Source organism: Aedes albopictus, chromosome 2 (assembly GCF_035046485.1).
Source record: "Aedes albopictus strain Foshan chromosome 2, AalbF5, whole genome shotgun sequence".
NCBI lineage: Eukaryota > Metazoa > Arthropoda > Insecta > Diptera > Culicidae > Aedes > Aedes albopictus.
Genome location: NC_085137.1, coordinates 377997158 through 378018862, shown reverse-complemented (window position 1 = coordinate 378018862; position 21705 = coordinate 377997158). Strand labels below are relative to the sequence as shown.

The following is a 21705-nucleotide window of genomic DNA, read 5'->3' as shown; positions in this document are numbered from 1 at the left end:
GGCATGCACTTTAACCATCATACCAGGTCCGCTTTAGTCCAGATCTATCAGGTGGAATTTTTGACCCAACACTTAGAGATGATTGTGTTATATTTTCCGAAATTTCAAGTTAGCGGATGCCTTTATATTTTATGAGTGTGCATACATTTATTAAGTATTATTCTCCGTTTCTAAATGAGTTTTACTGGGTATTTTCTGATAAATTCAATCATCTATCAATTTTAAGTTTAGATTTCAGGCTTTCTCCAGAAGGTACGCTATTCAACAAAGCTTAATTGGTAAACATCTGGCTGATGTTTCCATATAATTGATTCAGGTTTGTGATAAACAATCAGCATTGAAGAATCTTATAGCATAGTCGCAATGATGTAACGCATTTTTGGAGTGCTATAATTAAGTCATTGGTGCAATCTTATTAGGTTATTGGTGTATTTATAAAAATTTTCAAAAAAGATTACGAAAAATTGAAAAAAAAAATATTAATGGCACTGTAACAAAAGAAGCTAGGGGATGAGAGTCTTTAAGGACAGACTCGTTAGAATCATAAGGTGACCGCCACAATGGCCGACGTTTGCACCTACTTGCGATTTTGAGGATACAAATCTCATTGGAAACCAAACCAGCGCACTGGATCTTCATATTTTAGGTTTATTACAAGTGAGCAAGAACAAACCAAAAATTTACTGTCGTTGGAAATTCACTTCATGAGATTTGTGCATCTGAAGTTCTGGTGCAATTTTGAGCTGGAATTTCAAGACGTTTGTCCTTAAGGAAATGCAATTCGCGCCACCTCAAACATGCAGTATAAATTCGCACAAAATTGATGACTTGCAAAATTCCGCGGAACTTTTTTGAAAATTTCGTTTCGTTTCGTAAAATACCGAGTGAATTCGGATTTCGTATCGATCTCACGAAACATTTTTGAATTTCGTTTCGTTTCGTACCGCACCGTATCAGAAATTTTATATTTCGTTTCGTTTCGTTTCGCCTTGGAAAAATCCCATACCGCATACCCTTACCAATTACCGAAAACGCCTAAAAATACGCACGGCATGTTCTAATGCACATGTCAATTGAACACCCCAAGCTCTCCATACAAACTTCGGTTTTGAACTGTGAAGGCTTGGTCCAATATTTTTCAAAAATTCTTTCACTATGACACTTCTAGGGTCCCATACCTCTGTTATTTTTTTTCTCATCCCATAACACCAAATTTTGTAAAAATTTTGTCGAGCAGTGTTATTGATTCATTATTGTCATGAATTTGATGTTGAACCAATGTAAATGAAATGAATGTAAAATAATATATCCTGAGTCTCGACCAACAGCCTGTTTATTTAAAAGAAAGTGTTCCAAAATGCATGCCTTCACGCGCCTAACGTGCAAGCGTTCTGAGAGTAGGCAAGTCGAAATCCTCTGTTTGCAACATCAGGTTCTTCATTATCGTCCCACACAACGTAAACAACGAATGGCTTCACCTGGCCTAAAATGAAATGGATATGAAATTAGCTGTAAACTTTGGAGAACTGTAAAGGAAATTACTTGTTACTGCGAATAATCCAAGACCGCAGAATCTATCGGTAAACACTGCTCCCGCTGCATTGACATCGGTAACTACTGGACTCGGAATCACAACGTAGTCCGTTGTGCATATATCACCATTCTCACCAAAAATCCCCATCCCGATCAAGGTGGGATCAAGAACCTCGGCATCGCCTGAGACAGTAAAGGCGTAGGATCCATCTGTAGTTGGCTGCCAAACGAAACAATCAATGAACGGGATCCTTATTGAATCATTTGTTACACTTACCAAGCTATACGTTATTGTACACCGGTCAGGTGCCGCTCGAATGCATATTCCGTATCGTTGTCCAGCGATTTGTCTAGTTCCGGTGGCTCCCAGGGAATTAAGATTCGGATTTGCACCAAATCCATAGTTGAAACTACTAATCACGCCACTAGGTTCCAAGTAGTACTGCAGGCAACCTTCCGGAGCACGGAACTGTGACGCACAAGCAATCTGAGACAACTGCAAGTTCCACATCCGGTCAACGGTAGAACCGGCCGTGGTACTCACCCTAATAGTGATCGGGTTCAGATCGGCAAAGTTTACGTACACGTGTTGCCCAGTGTTTTCACCGCAAATCTGAGGAACTGCTGAGCTTCCACCAGTAATCGTTAGCACATCAGTAAGGCAGTTTCCTTCGCCGTTCGGTTGAGCCAAGTTTAGCGATCGAAAGTCGATTCTCAGCTGACAAACCGATGCACTACAGGGAGTAATGGTGAATGTGCATGTTCCTCCATCGTTGTACGAGCCTGGATATCCAGGGTTTGTGAAATAGGTACTGTTTAGATTGGTCGAGCCTCCACACGTCCTGCTGACTATAAAACATAATGGTTAACTCCACTTGTTAGCACGTTGATCTTTTTTTTTTGCACTCACATATACAACAGGTCGCTTGTGTGGTAAGAGTACTACAGCTGCCCCCGAAGATGCCCTGGTTATCCGCACATTCGCCTCGAATCAGACACGTTCCCTGCAATCCGTTGCTGGCAATACAAGGCACATTCGCAATACGGCCAATCGTGTAGAAAGGAAACACTAACAAACAAAACCCATTCAGATTAAACTCCGTTTAGTAAAACCAATCTTCTCCAAACTCACGCCTTCCTTGACGATGTCCTGCCGCCAGCTCGAACTCGGTTTCATTCTGCAAGATGGCACTAAGCGTGGCTCCGAGTCGCAAACTGCCGAAAAGCACGCACCAAATTAGCCAAAGCATAGCAGAGTAGCCGGATCGCATTCGCCTCAGGTCACTTGAAACTTCCTCTTGAGATGGAATACCGTCGTTAGTTGGCTGCAGCCAATCCAGCCTTATTGAACAACGTAGACAAACTACCCCGCTCCAGATAGTAAGCGCAAAAAATAGGCACACGACAAGTGGATGAAAAGATTCGTTTTCGATTCATGGGTGGTGTGCCTCCTGAGTCGGGGCTGGAGAAAATCAGTTTAAACAAACATGGGAGGGGACTGTTCGAACACTATGCGATGAAACTTTGTAGAGTGTGCTAGGTTATAAGTCCTCAAATGTAACACTTCAATTGGAACGATTATTTGAATGGTTCGAATGTAACATCCATAAATTGCGGAAACTGTTAGGGGATATGTAATCGTCCCCAAGGCCTAGGACCTACACAAATTGAAAATTGTGTATGAACATAATGGTACTAGGGGATGTGATGGCCAAAAATTAGCATACAAGGTCTCCAAAGTAAAATTGTAACAATTTCAAATAAAAGTTAATGAGAACCTTTCTTTCACTCTTCAATCCAATTCGTAATCTATGTAGGGTTCCCGACGGTTGAAATAAACGTACGTTATGAACAACCCCCCACAGAACGATAGAGCTGGATTCCAACGATGGTCGGCGCTTCTTTTGTAGATGCCCAACCAAAACTCGAAGCACCAGGAAACTGAACGTGCTAATTGGATGGTTGCGAGAGTACTTAAATGCGCTACGGATGTAAATGCGTGCAAGTACCTACATATAGGCCTATGTGGTCCATTGGTGTACAGGGGAGAGTGATTCGTTTCGCACTATCTGGAGAGAAATATTTAGATGGTGTTGCTAAACATTACCTATATTAGCATAAATTGAACATATCGAGTACTTCTACGTTCAATCATGTGTACTAGTAGAACGGTTGATTTAGTGGGGCATTTTAGTTTTCATTTTAGTGTATAATGTTTTCGATAAATCTAAATATTTCACCATTTCTTGTTGTAACGTTTTTTTATCACTTGTCCTACACAGTGTTGAAAGTTTTCTGACGACTCTATTCAGATTACAATCTTCTGTCGAAATTGAATCATCTTTCCCTACCAAAATATGAAAGTAATACATCATCGCACGGGTAACAACAAGTGCAAAAGTCGTGATGTACGTACGTTACCAACCCATGTGCTGGACAAATGCTGGTGAAAGTGTTACATTTTTTTGTCATCGTCGCGTCGTACGACCGCTCAACTAGCTATACATATAGATAAGTATTCGTCTCAAACGAGACGAGTTTCGCAACCAAATTACTTGTTTCATCCTTCTTTCGAAACCAATAATGCAAAAGTAAACTTTTTTTAAATTTTGTATCAATTTATATTGTGGAAAACTGCTTTAATTTATTACATAGCTTTATTTATGAGACAATCATCATTCGACTGGTTTGCCTCAAATAAAAATCTGAGCACATGAGCAAAGATGACCGTACAGTTTATAGTTGCTACTCCATAATTGACCAGAACCATCAAAATTGCATAAGGAACCAACAAACGGAGCTTGGGAGTAGCGTACCGTTCTCAATGTGCAGCTTCGAAAATTCTTAACTTTATTAAGTCAATAAGGGTGAATGAAAGGAGTCTAATGATCTGGAATCACTTTGAGAAAATACATGGAAAATATGGTTCAGTTTCATATATATTATATCAAATCAAAAATTTAAAATTAGAACGAACTCACCAATGCATATCCTTCCTTTCGTCCAGTGATTTTGTGCTCCTAATCATCCTGGACAAAAGCGACTCTTATCACTCTCAGGAGGAAATGTATGTTCTATTGAAATTATAAGTGTCGGCGTAAATACTTGCAGTGATGAACTATATACTGCACTGTTTATTTGCAAAATTCACAGAGATGGCTACACAATCCCAAAAAAATATGATATAGGAGAATAACATGTTTTCCAACTTTCATATAAAATAATAGCATAAAATGAGCTCACCAATTTATATAGGTAATTTTCACCGGCGAAAGGCACACAAGAAAGAAACGAATGCCACTTGCTTAAGTCTCTTCGTCTCTTTGACACAACACACAACACAAGTTCTAACCTTTAGTTAGATTTCAAGGTGGAAAACAATATTGAACTGGGAATCATTCATGAATCAGTTTTATAAAATTGGTCACGGAAACCTCTTCTAGAGCCGTACAAAATTTAAAATGTTACTTGAGAATCTGGGTTGGAACTGGATAATTTAAAAAAAAACTGCATTAGAAGAATTTTGACACCTTTTCATGGGTGGTTAGGTTTATTTCAAAATATGGGGTTCGCGAGCGTGGGAAAGTGTGCTGATTTGTGACATGATGGCACCCCTCCAGGATGTCCTTCCGAAATTCCATCAGAGATTCCTCCAGTAAACTTTTCGTTGTTTCTCCACAAGTTTACCGCAGGAGTTTTTTTTTAAGACAATCAACACCGTCTTCGACCTTGCGGCCTCTACAGACTGAACATTACACTAACATTTGACAACGGACATCACGTTAAAGCGGAGCGTACATTTTACATGCGCCTAAATGGAAGCATGCACGCATATGGCCTCCACTTTATCATCTTAGGCAACATCTAATACGATTACTGGTTGTCTGGGCTAACTGCTCGGCCACGATGCCCACAGTTCTTCTTCTTCTTCTTTTTATGCCTCGACGTTCGCATTTGAACTTGGCCTGCCTCTCTTCAACCTAGTGTTCTTAGAGCACTTCCACAGTTATTAATTGAAGGGCTTTCTTTGCCTGCTATTGCATGAATTTGTACATTGTTTGGCAAGTACAATGATACACTATGCCCAGGGAGTTGCGTTGCGTTACGTTGCGTGGTAACGGAGTAATTCGTAGATTGCATACTGAAAGTTGTCATGTTAAAACTTTAATACTCCTATTCTAATTGCTTATGGAATGCTATTTGGGAAGGAACAGCTATCCAATCAGAGGTTGAAGTAAAAAATACATGAGAACTTCCATTGCCGGCCACGCCCATCTTCTCCGTTACGAGGATAGGAAAGGATGTGATGATATGACACCTACTTTACAAGAGGTCAGCGACTCAACGACACTCCCATAGGCGCCAAGGAGTTGGATATTTGGAATGGGGTGATTTGGGAATCACTATAAGCGAGCGATGCGACAAGATTCAGATTGTGTAAGTGTATTTGAGTAAATCATGTAGATGTGTTGGAGTGAGTGAAAGTGTTTTAGTATATTTGAACACCAACGTTGGGAGTGACATAGCTAAGAAATTTTGTCACTCCATGGGCCTTTGTGATTCCGGGATGCACAGGCATTTTCACTGTGTCCTGGCTAACAAGCCTAGGCTTAAGCGCCATTGTTCGCTCTCTGGAACGATAAGAAACACGTTATGTGGATGGGATGGGATGGGATAGTAGGGAAGGGATAACTATTTATCGAGATGCCAGCGACTCACCGACGCCCTCGAAAATAGAAAGGGGAATAGGGTTTTGGTACAGGAATGGTCAGGAGTTCAATATAAATTTAACAGTACATGTAATTAAGGCACATAAATGTGATTATAATCTACTAATTTGACAATAATTTCAAGTGTATATTAACATTAAGGAAAAACAAAAATGTATATGCAAATATACTAGTCTAACAATCAATATTGAAACATATTGTCAAACAAATTACTATGGCCAGCCCCCTTAAGTGGCGGACTTTACAAAATATAGGTAAATTTTGTGTTATTAAAACATATCGATACTTTAAGACTTTGGACCGACACTTGAAGTGAAGTACTTTACAGTGCGTGTTAAGCATCCTACGTTCCGGAAAAAATCAGCCCGCAAATTTAATTGTCATCGTAAATAGATGTGCGCAACTGCAAGAAACCTTTTTGCTGTAATTTGCGAAATTATTGTAGAAGACAAGCTATTATATAAAACCATATTCAGCTGAGAACCAGAAAGGGACTATCGGCTTTATGGTGGGCCGGGTTCACGGTGACTGGCAGCTATTGGCCCAGGACCGAGACCAGTGGAGGCGAATATTTCATTCGGCGTAGACTCACCGCTACGAGTTGTAGTTCATCAAGTATCAAGTATCGAGTAAGTGTAGAAGACACTAAATCGATTTAACGTCAAAGCACACATCTAACGATAGCGATTAAATTTGCGGGTTGATTCCCACGTAGTCGACACCCATGGTGACGATCTATACAAATTTGATGAAGTAGTAAGAGATTTATACTCACAATATAATGAAAATAGAGTCCACAGGCTGGGAGGGGGCAACAAGAAACAAACTCACCGGATAAACCCATTCAGCTCTCTTTCCGAGTTCACTACCGACTACATATCTCAAAAAGGTCCAAAACGCCTCTCAAAAGCCGTAGTTCAAGCTCCAATACTCGCCCTCGGATTCATCAGGAAGATTCAGATATGGAAAACCTCGGATCGCTCTATAAACCGAACCATACGGCATACAAAATCATTCCGCTGAGTCATCATCGACTGCAGGATTAACACGTCCATCCAGTCGTTACGAATGTTCACTCCTTCACATCACTCGCATGGTTTCCCGCCGTCAAACGAAACTTTCCCGACTGGTGTCATGTGGATTCCCTCCCAAAAGTCACTCCCGATCTGCCGCTAGCACTAAAAACGACGACGCGCGATTGAAACACGACGACAACTGGTTGAAACCTGAAACGTTGAAGCCAACCACCGACCGACTGGTATCACGTAAATTCACTCCCAAAAGTCACTCTCGATCTACCGCTAGCTCTGAAAACGACGACGCGACGCGCGATGGAAAGACCGGAAAGACGACAACTCACAACCAATTCTTCAAATTATTTTTTCGGACACAAACACCAACACCGTAAATTCATAGCTAAAATCTTCTCCAAATCATACAAATGCTACCTTCGGATGGCGTAGCACCATCCAAATTATCCCCGGAAAATCGCACAAAACGGGAGAACGAAAAAACGTGACAGTTAAAACCAATGATACACTATGCCCAGGGAGTCGAGAAAATTTCCTCGACCGGAACGGGAATCGAACCCGCCGTCTCCGGATTGGCGATCCATAGCCTTAACCACTAGGCTAACTGGAAACCCAAGTTCTATGTGGGATTTCTGGATGATTCTCTGGGGTTTTTAAAGGATTTCGTCTGAGATCTCTTAGGAGATTCCGTCTGTGGTTCCTTCATGAGCTCTTGCCGGGAAGTACTCCCGAAATTCTTCCAGAGATTTTTTCTAGGATTTGATAAGGAATACTTTCTGAGATTACTTCAGGAATTCCTTGATTTCTTCATCCTCCAGGAAGTTCATCCTTACTTACCTTACCATTCCACTTGATCCATGGCTGTTTATCTCCAGTTTCGCACTCTGCGTAGGGTCCACAGATCGTCCTCCACTTGGTCGACCCACCTAGCACGCTGCGCTCCACGTCTTCACGCTTAAAAATCCGTTCTGATTTTTTGAGAACGAAAAATCATGACAACTGGAACACCCCTTAAGCTTAATTTCGTGACATAGTTCTGCTTTCCGTGATTTGTTGCAAATCATTTCTGTGAACTTGTTCTTGATTCTTGGGAAAAAGTTCATATTTGTTTCTTAAGCTAAGTTTCGTGTTGCCAAGTAGAGCTCTCAAGTAAAATTTCACCTTTTTCCGCAAGTAATTTTGACAACTGATCCAGTATGGGGAGAAACGTTACTTTTCCTTACGGAATAATAGTGCGGACAATTTTTCCGCAAGGAAAAGTGACAGCTCCATTTGATTTGCACGGGTGGCGTTACGAGTGTTACACTTTTTTCCTTACTTGCCATCTGCGAACTGCACAAGTAATTTTGAAGCGGAATCATTACTTGACCATTACTTGTGCTATCTTTTTGCACAGTACGTACAAAGTGGAAACTAGCCATTACTATCAACAAACTCGTTACGATCCATGATGCAAGAACAGAGTTCCTGGTTTCGTGATATTGAAATCCCATGCGCGTGATTTTGTGCTCGATATCGCGAATTAAAATCGCGACTATATGTAGCTGTCACTTTCTGTAACGCATCGATGAGGAAAAAATAAAAACAAAACGGATCGTCACCCAACAAGAAGTGGTAAGCGTATTTTTGTATTTTTTAATTATGGTATACAATTAATTCACTCCATTTTAAACTAAAACAACTTGAAATTACTTATCCCAGATTTGAAAACCTTCACCAACCACTACAAGCACATAGTTATGGCTACAATGTACGTCGTTTGCAAAATGTTCTTGGATCACAGAAGGGTTGTTCAGATCACAGAATGGTCGAATGATTTCTGGGCTGAAATCTGTTTTAAACAACCGTCACATTTAGTGTTATTCTTTTTCATAAAGTTTAAATGTGCAAGTTTGTTATTAGTGACTGGGATAAAGCGATTGAAATGCTGAAAACAGAAAGGCTCTAGCATGGAAGTATACCAGCGTTCAGCAAACTTGTTCCATTGAGGATTCTGAAATAAAGAAAAAAAAAAAACGTCAAGAATTCGGACGAGCCGCTTTTCTACCAGCTATGGCGTCTGCCGCAGACGGATGGAACTTGTATTATTCTTCTCTATCTCTTTCAAACCAGAGCTTAATTTAGGAGATCAAGTGATAAACAGCCTTTTGGGAACATATTCTGAACTTTACCGCTACGAGAATAATTCACCCTTCACCCAAAATGATCACAGGGCGAAAAATATCTCCGAAATCCTATTTTTTTAGCACTTTTCATGGATGACAACCTGAAACAAACACTGATCACAGCTAGAACGAATTCCTAATTAAATGTTTTTTGTTCTGACAGCGCATAGCGTTCTGCGGCAGACCGTGAACTAAGTTCTCAGTGCCGTAAAATAAATCACGGTTTTAAGAACACAGTTCCTGTTCTCATGATTTTTGTTCTGCTGGGCCTGTCAATTTTTTGTGGACCATGAACTATGTTCTCGGAGCCGTGAATTTGAATCACGGTTTCTAGAACACAGATCACGTTGTTGTGATTTTCGTTCCGCAACTGTTGTTGGCGATGCGTTACTCAGACGTTACGTACATTGAGTGGCACAAATTTAATGATATCGTGATTTTAAATCACGGTGTATATTTGTAAATGAAGTTCTCGCTTGTTCTGGAACTCGTGACTAGATGTGGACAGTTTTCTGAACGGATTTATATGCGTGTTCTTGTACCGGTCGGATGACTCTCGAGAACCATTTTAGTCGGGTTGCTGTCCGACATCCTGATGACGTGACCCGCCCACCGTAGCCTCCCGATTTTCACGGTATGGACGATGGTTGGTTCTCTCAGCAGCTGATGCAGCTCGTGGTTCATTCGCCTTCTCCAAGTCCTATCTTCCATTTGCACTCCGCCGTAGATGGTACGCAACACCTACCGTTCGAAAACTCCATGGACGCGTTGGTCCTCTGCACGTAGGGTCCATGTTTCGTGCACATAGAGGACGACCGGTCTAATCAGCGTTTTGTAGATGGTTAACTTCGTGTTACGGCGAACTTTATTGGATCGTAGAGTTTTGCGGAGTCCAAAGTAAGCACGATTTCCTGCCACAATGCGCCTCTGAATTTCTCTGCTGGTGTCGATGTCGTCGGTCACCCCAAGTACACGAATTCTTCAACCGCCTCGATTTCATCACCGTCGATATAAATTCGGGGTGGCGGGCGCGGTGATTCCTCCCTGGAGCCCTTTGCCATCATGTACTTTGTCCTCAACACATTAATGACTAATCCGATTCTCCTGGCTTCAGTCTTTAGTAGGATGTACGTTTCCGCCATCGTCTCAAATTTACGAGCTATAATATCAATATCATCAGCGAAACCAAGCAGCTGAACGGACTTCGTGAAAATCGTTCCACTCGTGTTTATCCTCGCTCTCCTGATTACACCTTCTAACGCAATGTTGAACAGCAAGCACGAAAGACCATCACCTTGAGATTCGAAGGGACTCGAGAGTGTCCCTGATACTCGAACTACGCACATCACTCGATCCATCGTCGCCTTGATCAATCGTATCAGTTTATCCGGGAATCCGTATTCGTGCATAATCTGCCATAGCTGTTCTCGATCGATTGTATCATACGCCGATTTGAAATCGATGAACAAGTGATGTGTGGGCACGTTGTATTCGCGGCATTTCTGCAACACCTGGTGGATGGCGAACATCTGGTCCGTTGTAGCGCGTTCACCCATAAATCCCTGATATTGCCCCACGAACTCTCTTGCAATCGGTGATAGACGGCGGCATAAAATTTAGGAGAGTATCTTGTAGGCAGCGCTCAGTAGTGTGATCGCGCGGTAGTTTCCGCAATCCAACTTGTCGCCCTTTTTGTAGATGGGACACACGATACCTTCCATCCATTCCTCCGGTAATACTTCCTCCTCCCAAATCTTGGTAATGACCCAGTGTAGTGCTCTCACCAGTGCTTCTCCATCGTATTTTAGAAGCTCGCTTGGTAGTTGATCTGCTCCAGCAGCTTTGTTGTTTTTCAACTGGCCAACCTCCTCTTCAATCTCTTGGAGGTCAGGAGCCGGCAGTCTTTCGTCCTGTGCACATACTCCTAGATCTGTTACCACGCCAGCTTCGGTACTTGCAACGTCGCCATTGAGGTGCTGATCGTAATGCTGCCGCCACCTCTCGACCACCTCACGCTCGCTCGTGAGAATATTCCCGTGATTATCTCAGCACATGTCGGCTTGTGGCACAAAGCCTCTGCGCGAGCGGTTCAGCTTCTCGTAGAACTTCCGTGTGTCCTTAGCGCGGTACAGCACTTCCATCACTTCGCGATCTCGTTCTTCCTGCTGGCGCTTCTTCATCCGGAAGAATGAGTTCTGCCTGTTCCGCGCCTGTCTGTAACGTGCCTCATTCGCTCTCGTGCGGTGTTGCAGTATTCTCGCCCATGCTGCATTCTTCTCATTTTTCAACTGTTCACATTCGCCGTCGTACCAGTCGTTTCTGTAATTCGGAGTCGCGAAACCTAGAGCTGTAGCCGAGGTACTACCTATGGCGGATCGGATGTCCCTCCAGCCATCTTCAAGTGTAGCTGCGCCAAGCGACTCTTCCGTTGGTAGGACCACTGTTAACTGCTGCGCGTAGTCTGGAGCCACTTCTACGTTACGCAACTGCTCGATGTTGAGCCGCGGCGTTCGACTTCGACGCGTGATGATAACTGTCGAAAGTTTTGTGCGCAAGCATACAGCGACTAAGTAGTGATCCGAATCTATATTCGCACTGCGGTATGTGCGGACATTGGTTATATCGGAGAAGAATTTACCGTCGATTAGAGCGTGGTCGACTTGGTTTTCTGTTTGATGGTCGGGTGATCTCCAGGTGGCTTTGTGGATATCTTTGCGGGGGAAGAAGGTGGTTCGGACTACCATACCACGGGAGGCGGCAAAGTTTACGCATCGCTGGCCGTTATCATTTGATACGGCGTGCAGGCTGTTTCGCCCGATTACCGGTCTGTATATTTCCTCCCTTCCTACCTGCGCGTTCATGTCGCCGACAACGATTTTCACGTCACGCGGCGAGCAACCATCGTATGTTTGCTCTAATTGTGCGTAGAACGCTTCTTTCTCGTCATCGGGTCTCCCTTCGTGTGGGCAGTGGACGTTGACGATCTTTATGCTCATGTGCTCAGTGCTTTTTTCAGGGCGCTGTTTTAAGGTTTGGACCCATTGTGGAACGCTTATGCGATAATACCCTTTTAATTCCCTACCTGTTCTTGTCGCCTTCCCATACCTTTTTCCTCGGGTAGATGATGAATATGCTCGTGGTCATGAACTTGTCTGTGGAGCCGAGCCTGATACCCTTCCACAATCATTCAAAAAATAATCTATATCTAAAACTATCGCATTCATGCCTCAAATTTTTTAAAACTCAATTTAAATCCTCATTTAACTTCCTCCAACTCGACGACAGAATCGTACAGTTATAATTCCATTTCAAGTGTAGATATAATATGAACATCCACGTCGACGACAATAAAAATAAAACTTTCGTCCTATCCAACGCCAAAAGCATGCGGACACAATATAATTACTTTCACTACTTGTTGTGTAAACAAATAAATTTATTCCGATCGGAATGGTAGCATGGTAGCAGGGGACACTGCATCCTACGGACCGTCGCACCGGCCAAATGCGATAAAGGTGCACGAGCACACCCGATTACCTGTCCCAACCCAACGACGTGGGATGTTGGTGGAGCATTGTATACGGGCAGCAGCGGAACTCCATAGTTGGTCGCCGCGGCGGCGTCATTTAGGGTTGGAATTGATTCGGAGAAAAGTCGTCCACGTGTCCGCGGAGGGTACAAGGTGCCCATAGGGGGGTGAGCATTGCGAACAAACAGGAAATTAAGTCCAAGCACGTATGAAAAACGGAAAAACAATGGAAAAATATGCAAATCTTTTTTTTCGGACCAGGTGCTTTTTCATTCATTTCGGTGATTTTATGCTTTTTTCATACTTTTGTTGAGTACCTTCTCGTGCTGCGTCCACACAGCGCAGAGGATTGTGTCGTCATTTCGGTGTGCTTTTTCCTTCCGCTTGGAAACTAAGCGGAAACTATTTGAATTATGTATGTTAGTTGCTCCATTGGTGTGGTTGTTGTTGTTTTTGGGAGTGGTTAGTACGACTAGTGCTTGGCTGTAGAAGTGAGATTGAGTGCTCTTTAAATAAGTGGTCAGTTGCTGTAGAAGTATTTACCCCGCTGACAAGTGCGCGGTTGCAGTGACTTAAAAGGGATGTCACAGTTGATAAAAAGAAATAGCGAAATAAAACTTTTTCCGCTCCAACATTTTAAGAGGGCGTACAATCAGCAAAGTAAACTAAAAAAAATACCTTATGGATTTTAGTCATAACTGAAAAATATGAGTGCTATAAGAATATCTTATGAAAATTGCTAGTGATAGATGACTAGTTTCATAAGATATACACTCCCGATCAAAAGTTTGGGATCACTCCCTCAAAAACATGTCATTTTTTTAGACCTATATCTCTGCCAATTTGAGTCCGATTTCAAAACCCTAGGTCTCATTCAAAAGTTAATATGGTAGGTAATCATGAATTGAACCAAATTGCGGCTTTCTGAAGCAGCGGCACTTTTGATCGATTTTTTCATCCACATGGAAATAATTTACTACGGTAAGGTCTCACGTATATGAAAGCCACGGGTATTAGCTTTCCGTAAAGTGGCAAAAAGTTAACATTTGCACCAAATTTCATTGAGAAATACAATTATTTGTCAATAGTGATTTTAATCTTAATTTGAACCATCGTAATCATAATTTGAACCAATTTTAATCTAGATTTGAACTAGTGGCGGCAGCAGCTCGAGCAATTCCCGCAACAGCCAATTTCATGCTAAACAACTAAAAATCACATGGATCTGCTAATTCTCATAACTCTTTTTCATAGGCAGTGGAATTTCAGCTCAGAATGTTCGGAATCCTTCAGGAATTCGAAAACTAAATTTGGAATTTTCCATCGCCCAAGAGTAAACAAAGCAACCACTAGCGCAGTCTGCAGGCCAACACTGGAAGCTCGCCCCCATTCACTAGTTCAAATCTAGATTTCAAATGGTTCAATTCAAGATAAGATTCTCCAACTAAGAATTACTTAAATTTGATAATTTTATGACAAATAATGCGGAATATTATTCGGTTGGTCGATTCTACGATAAATAAGCTTTCATTTGACGTGTTCACTTATTGCGTGTGATACAATGCATGAGCTGTACGAGTGCACCGAAAATGTGCTTTCTCTGGGGGGAAATGGGTGGAATCTCAGTGATTTTTCAATTGCCTGTTTTTCATGACAAAAACGCATTTTTCAATGCTTTTAATGTCCATGTTACCAGGTTATATTCCGGAATGCTGTTTACCATCTTTTTCGGGACAATATTTGCCTAAAAATACGTCGTTTTAATGAATTTCGAAATGGTTCAAATTAAGATTACAATTTGACTAGTTCAAAGTTTGATTTCTTACCCTAAGTCAAAGTAACTTGGGAACATGATTTTAATGAAAATTTTCTAAAAATGTCTGTATGTAAACTTAAGCTAAAATTGCCAAATTTTCTAAACAAAACGAGAATAAACTTTCGGCAGTGTCGCTGGAAATTAGGTCGACCAAATTTCAAGATGAGAGCGATAATATAACCTACTTTCTATCAGCTTTCGACTGCTTTTTACCGAACTTAGCTAAAAAATCTAGAAAAAAAAGCTATTAAGTAAATTAAGTCTTGATGTCATCGACCAAAAGTTAGGGGTTACCCCTCAAAATGGTGTATCGGCCAAAAGTTTGGGGTCACTATCGTAAAACATGGAAAAGTGATTTGTTGATATCTATGCCATCTTTCATTCAATTTTAATTCTTCTGGGATTATTTGAAACATAATGAGTGATACTTACTACATAGACATTGAACCACACATATTTGATAAACTTTACACACTAAAACTTAACGTAAAATTGCCTCATTTATTGAAAGTTGGTGAAATGTGTTAACTTAACAGAACATTTTGATATATAGAAATCGTTGAATACGTTAAACTAAAAACATCAAACATAAATTCAATTAATTATCTTTGAAATGAGCCATAAAGAATTAAAATTTAACTATAGATGACGAAGATATTAACAAATCACTTTTCCATGTTTTACGATAGTGACCCCAAACTTTTGGTCGATTACATCAAGTGTTAATATACTCAATAACTTTTTTTCTAGATTTTTTAGCAAAACTTCCCACTGAGAACAAGCTGTTTTTTTTTTAATTTAAAAATCTTGAGTTGGAGTTATATATCGCTACGCATAATCGTAATAAGATTAGGCATTATCGTATATTTGGATGGAGAAAATCAGCATTTTTAAGGAAAAACTTCTCCCAGGATTCTGAGGCAATACATCACAGGGTTCAGGGAGAATACATCTCGGGTATCTGAGGAAATCCCTTAGGTTTCTGGAAGAATTCCTGTAAAGATTCTGAAAGAATCCATCTCAGAAAATTGAAGCAATCTCTCCCAGGATTCTAGAGAAATTATTAATAGAATTCATGGAGAATTCATGTTGGAAAAGTCATTCCCTCTTTTTTGGAATAAGGTCTCTTAGGATGCTTAGGTGTGATAAATTTCCGCATTTTGAAGGAATCTACCACAGAATTTTAGAGGAATCTTCAGAGTTATGGAAGAGTCCCTTCCGGAAGAATTTTTCTCAGCATTATTATATGGGAATACCTTTCAGAATTCTAGGGAATCTCTGAATTCTAAGAGAATTCATTTCAGGATTTTGGTATATTTCCTACCAAGGGTGAAATTTCTTTCAGGATTCTAAGAAATTTCTAGATGATCTGGGTTAATTCCTCTAAGGATTCTGAAAGACCTTCACTTAGGATCCCACTCAGAATTCTAAAGAAATCTTCCTCAGTATGTTCAGGAATTCCTCTCAGACTTCTTGAAGAATCATTCTCAAGATTCTCAGAATTGTGGTGAAATTTCTCTCAGAATTCTGGAGGAATCCCGCACAGGATTCTAGTGGTATCCTTCTCGGGATTCTTCGTTAGATCCTTTGAGAGGAATATCACTAAGTATTCTGCGGGTACTCTTCTCAAGATTCTCTGAAAATTTGGCTTTCTGTGGTCAGGTTTCTGTAGAAATGCCTCTCAAGATTCTGGGGAATTTGTTTCATGATTCTGGAGAAATCTTAAGGATTCTGGGCCTATATTTTTAAAGATTGTAGGGCACTTTCTTTCGGAATTTTTATTTATTGAAGAATCTCTCAAGCAACTCAGGGCAGAATTCTCTTTGGAGAATCCTTCGCATAGACTTTGTGATTACTCTTAGGGTTCGGAAAAAATCCGTTTCAGCATTCTACGAGAATCCCTGTAGAATTCTGTTTTCTGTATTTTAGAGCAGTTGCTCTGAAAAATCCTTTGCAGGATTCTTGGAGAGTCCCTCTCAGGGAAACCCGACTAGATGGTGAAAACAAAATTATTGCAGGTTGTGTTATTTTGTTACAATGATTTTTGTAACAGCGGTTGTTATAAGCGGTATAAGCGGTTGTTATGGACTTCGTGGCCGTGCGGCTAGAGGCGTCTGTCATCTAGACGTTTCGTTAGCCTCGGAGTGCGGGTTCGATTCCCGCTACAGTCAGTGGAAACTTTTCGTCAACAGGAAAATTTTCCACTGGGCCACTGGGTGTTATGTGTGTTGTCCGTTGTCTTATGTTAGTGTTTGTTCAGTCTGTACAACTTCTGGTTTAAGACAGTGTCTTTTTACCCTTCTTACACCCATAAGAAGGGTATAAATACCGCTTGGAAAACCGACTTTCGATCCGAGGCCCGCAGGGCCGAGTCACATATACCAATCAACTCAGCTCGACGAAAGCCCGAAACGAAAGCTACTGCACCCTAGAAGAACGCTTTTGAATTTCATTCCGATTGGACATTTTGTAACCGAGATATCTTTCGGGGAGTACTTTGGAGTAATACAACTTAACTTTTTAAGAGGTCTTTGACAAAATGCTTCATAATAAATGAATCAGCCGTGTGTCAATCGATTTGAGTTCTCTCAGCATCAAATGAAAGCTACAGCATCCAAGTAGTATGCTATTAAATTTCATGCCGTTTGGACATTTTGTTTCCGAGATATCTTTCCACGAGTACTAAGGAGTAATGAAATTTACGCTTTTGAGAGATTTTTGATAAAATGTATCATAATACATTTCACAGCCGTCTGTCAACAGATTTTTTATGATCATATTTGGTTACACAAGTTAGTTATACATGAAAATGCAATTGCATCAAATACATAAAAGCTACTATCTCTTTGTAATATTTGAGCTTAATAAACAGTAGCAAAAATATCACGGAATGTATGTAGGAGAAGCCTTTTTTTTATGACCAAATCTGGTTTCTCAAGTTTGCTCTACATGAAAATGCAATTGCATCAAATACATAAAAGCTACTATCTCTTTGTAATATTTGAGCTTAATAAACAGTAGCAAAAATATCACGGAATGTATGTAGGAAAAGCCTTTTTTACCCTTCTTACACCCATAAGAAGGGTATAAATATCGCTCGAAAAGCCGACTTTCGATCCGAGGCCTGGAGGGCCGAGTCTCATATACCATTGAACTCAGCTCGACGAACTGAGCAAATGTCTGTATGTGTGTGTGTGTATGTGTGTATGTGTGTATGTGTGTATGTGTGTGTATGTGCGTTACAAAAAAAAGTCACGCACGTTTCTCAGCCGTCTGTCAACCGATTTGAGTTCTCTTGGAAGCAAATGAAAGCTACTACATCCTAGTAGAAAGCTATTGAATTTTTTTCGATTGGACGTTTGGTTACCGAGATATCTTATGAGTCATTCATATAAACTTTTTAAGATTTTTGACCAAGTGTATCATAATAAATATCCCTGCTGTTTGTCAACCGATTTGGGTTCTCATGGCACCAAATGAAAGCTACTGCATCCTAGTAGATCGCGCATAAATTTTGTTTCGATTGGACATTTGGTTACAGAGATATCTTTCGAAGAGTACTTAGGGTTTATACAACTAAACTATTTAGATTTTTGACCACCTGTATCATAATAAATATCTCAGCCATCTGTCAACCGATTTCGGTTCTCCTGGCACCAAATGAAAGCTACAACATTCTAGCAGAATCCTATACAATTTCATTAGCATTGCACATTTGGTTACCGAGATATGTTTCAAAGAGTACTTGGGAGTAATACATGTTTACTTTTTGAGAGATTTTTGACCAAAGGTACCATAATAAATATCTCAGCCGTCTGACAACCGATTTGGGTTCTCTTAGCACCAAATGATAGCTGCAATATCCTTGTAAAAGGCCCTGAAATTTTATTTCGATTCGACATTTGATTACTGAGATATCTTACGAAGAGTATTTCAATAAATTCTTTTTTAATTTTATTATTATATTCACTTGTTATCTTGCATGAGTTTTTGACCATTATATGGGAAATTACTTTTCAATAAATAATGCTGACCTCATATATAGTGTATACTATAGCAAGTTATTGTTTTCAACAAAGCTATAAATAACAAATTACAAATAAACAGGAATTCTATGAAAACTAACATTATGTTAAATGAAAGCTTTGAATTTATATATTGTGGAAATAATGCAAGAACCAGACAGCCAAAATAATTAGCTAATGCCAAAACTGATTAACTTAGTAGATATATCATTTTTGTCCTTTCTACACCATAACCATGAATACCAAGTAAAGCATTGTCCAGTTAGAATCCGGACGCAAAGGATAATTTATTGTGACACTCTCAATGATCATAATCATATTTTTTTTACAGCAGTCTGATCATAAACAAGTCCTCTATTGATGGTGAAAATTTCATCGATTTTCTTGCTACGAGTGAAAAGTTATTTCAGATTGAAGATAAGTGAAGGAAAAAAATCTTGCACAAACACGCTGAAAATTAAGCGTGGTCAGGTACGACAGTCGCGAAAAATGTTAATGTCTCCATAACCATTATGTGTGATGTGCATAGATGTTGTTTACCATGCCATGAGGAAGTGCCCAAGGAAGATTGAAGTTTATGTTCATGGATAAATCTGCTTGGAATTTCAAGATTTGCCAGGAAGTTCGAGCTCTGGACATCGTTTTCTCACATCACGATTTTGACACCAAATGTGTACAAAGATGATAACCTCAGGAATCGCGTGCTGCTTTTCAAAAATGCACACAAGGGGTCTGTAGAGGTTTGAGCTAATTTGGTGAGCTATCACGACAGCCTGAGATGTGTAGTGGTGTCATCACTGTTGAATAGTGTTTATTAACGAAAAAACACTCAAATTTCGCTTCTTTGGAATTCACTGAATAGCCCTATATTTTCTCAAGAAGAGAAATATTTGGCAAAGTTTCTTTGGAATCCTGATCAGATTGGTAGAGGGTCTCAGGACACTACAGAGATGGCCTGATTGTTAAACAAATCCGCCGAAGGGGTTGATGTTAAAATTTACTACCATTGTGCAGATTTTTAAGGAAGTAATCACGGAAAAAATGAGAAAATGTATTAAAAATTAAATAAAATAATTTTAATGATATTTTTCCATGAAACTACAGTAAATTATCTTTGTTTTGAGGGCTTCACCTTTTCTGTTTGTTATTCCACCTCTGAGATATAAGTGATTATCTGCGTCCGGATTCTAACTGGACAATGCTTTACTTCGGAGCTAATTTAATCGATTCAAGATCTTTTGGCAGTTAACAAAAGATACAATATTCCAGAATATGTAAGCTATTTTTTAAACATTCCATACAAGAGTCTAGGAGGGGTTTGGCATTTCTGGTGGTTTAGCCCATGGTTCATGATGGTATTTTGGAAACCAATCCTCTAGATGCCAAATCCATAATATTTTCTAGAACTTTTGGTCAATAGCACGAAATAAATATGTTAACCCTCTAATACCCAATTTTTTTTATTTTGATCTAAATATCATTTTTCGTCATCTAAAATCGATTTAAACATGTTTTGGAAGATGATTCTTTTTAATTCTCGATTTCGTGAATTTCAGTTTTTGATTTTTCTAATTTTTCTTTTTGAACATCCTCAAAGTTTTATATTTTTCCAGGAAGCCTATTTGGGGTACGGATTTTTTGAGATGAAAACATTTTGAGATATTATGATTGTTGTTAAAATATTTTTATTTTAAATTTTTTTCATACAAAATTTTATTTTCCGTGTAATTTTAAGGAAAATAATTTTAGAGTGTATTCGATTCCCTTAAACTATAAAACTAGGATAGAATGATTTGGGAAAAATTTAAAATATGTTAATTGCAGTGATTAAATGCAAAATAAACAATGACTTCTAGAAGGTGACTAAACATCAATTTTTCAATGATTTTTAAAAAATGTAAATACGTTTTAAAATACACCAAAAACCATTTTTAAATATACAAAACAGTCCTAAATATTAGCCAAAAATATAAAAAAAAAATATTTTCCACGAAACAAAAATTACAAAAATGCTCAAACTATACCCCGTCTAAAGGCGGTATTGGGTATTGAGGGTTAAATACAAATAATACAGCAATAATTTCAATAAGTGTAAGAAGGGTTCTGTTCACCATAGGTGGATTAAATCGGGTTTTTAACATATACCGTTGGTAGTTAAACTAAAAAAAAATGTAACAAAACTCGTTCCAATTAAAACAAAAATATAACAAGTTGAGGTATAACCATAACAAGATTTTAACATAACATAACAAATTTTGTTAGACTAAACTTGTGAAATCATATCAAAATTATATCAAGTTCTGTTACAAGTTTTGTTATAAATCTCTAGGTTCGAGTGACCAAAATAATAACAATTATCAATCGTTTTCGTAACAACACAAAAAATCTTATAAATTATGAAATAATTTTGTTACAAAAATGAACGTGTTACGAAATTATATTAAATGCAATCATATTATAATGTATATTATAACACATGTAACATGTTGAGTAGATATGAATAAATGAAACAAGTTTTGTTGTAATTTTGTTATTAAACTTACAGCAAAATACAATTTTGTTATGGATATTCACACGGAAAAATCCTTATAACAGAATTATATCAACTATTGTCATTTCTAGTAATAGTTGTCATAATTTTGTTATGATCTTCTTTTGTGCTTCTGGTCGGGAAATCCTTAACAGCGCTCGGGAGCGAAAGAGTAGGTGGGTCGGCCACACTCTACGCAGGGGCGGGAATGAAATCTGCAATCACGCGTTTGATTAGAGCCCAGCAAGTCATCGCTGTAGAGGCAGACCCAGAGGCTCGTGGCGGCGCAACCTCAACAAGAAAATAAAGGAAGTCGACAGTCATTTCACCTGCCCACAGGTCAAGG

The 21705-nt window shown here is 39.5% G+C and overlaps 1 protein-coding gene across 1 annotated transcript; it reads right to left on the bottom strand.

Moving 5' to 3' along the window:
- Positions 1–1308: 1308 nt before the first annotated feature.
- On the bottom strand, positions 1309–3373 carry LOC109425632 (uncharacterized). The gene is made up of 5 exons (XM_062848932.1): positions 2666–3373; positions 2444–2602; positions 1811–2382; positions 1543–1753; positions 1309–1483 (listed from the first exon to the last, which is right to left on the bottom strand). Exons 1-5 carry the CDS (start codon positions 2802–2804, stop codon positions 1368–1370), a joined length of 1197 nt encoding a protein of 398 aa, XP_062704916.1. The 5' UTR covers positions 2805–3373; the 3' UTR covers positions 1309–1367.
- Between the last annotated feature and the right edge of the window lie 18332 nt (positions 3374–21705).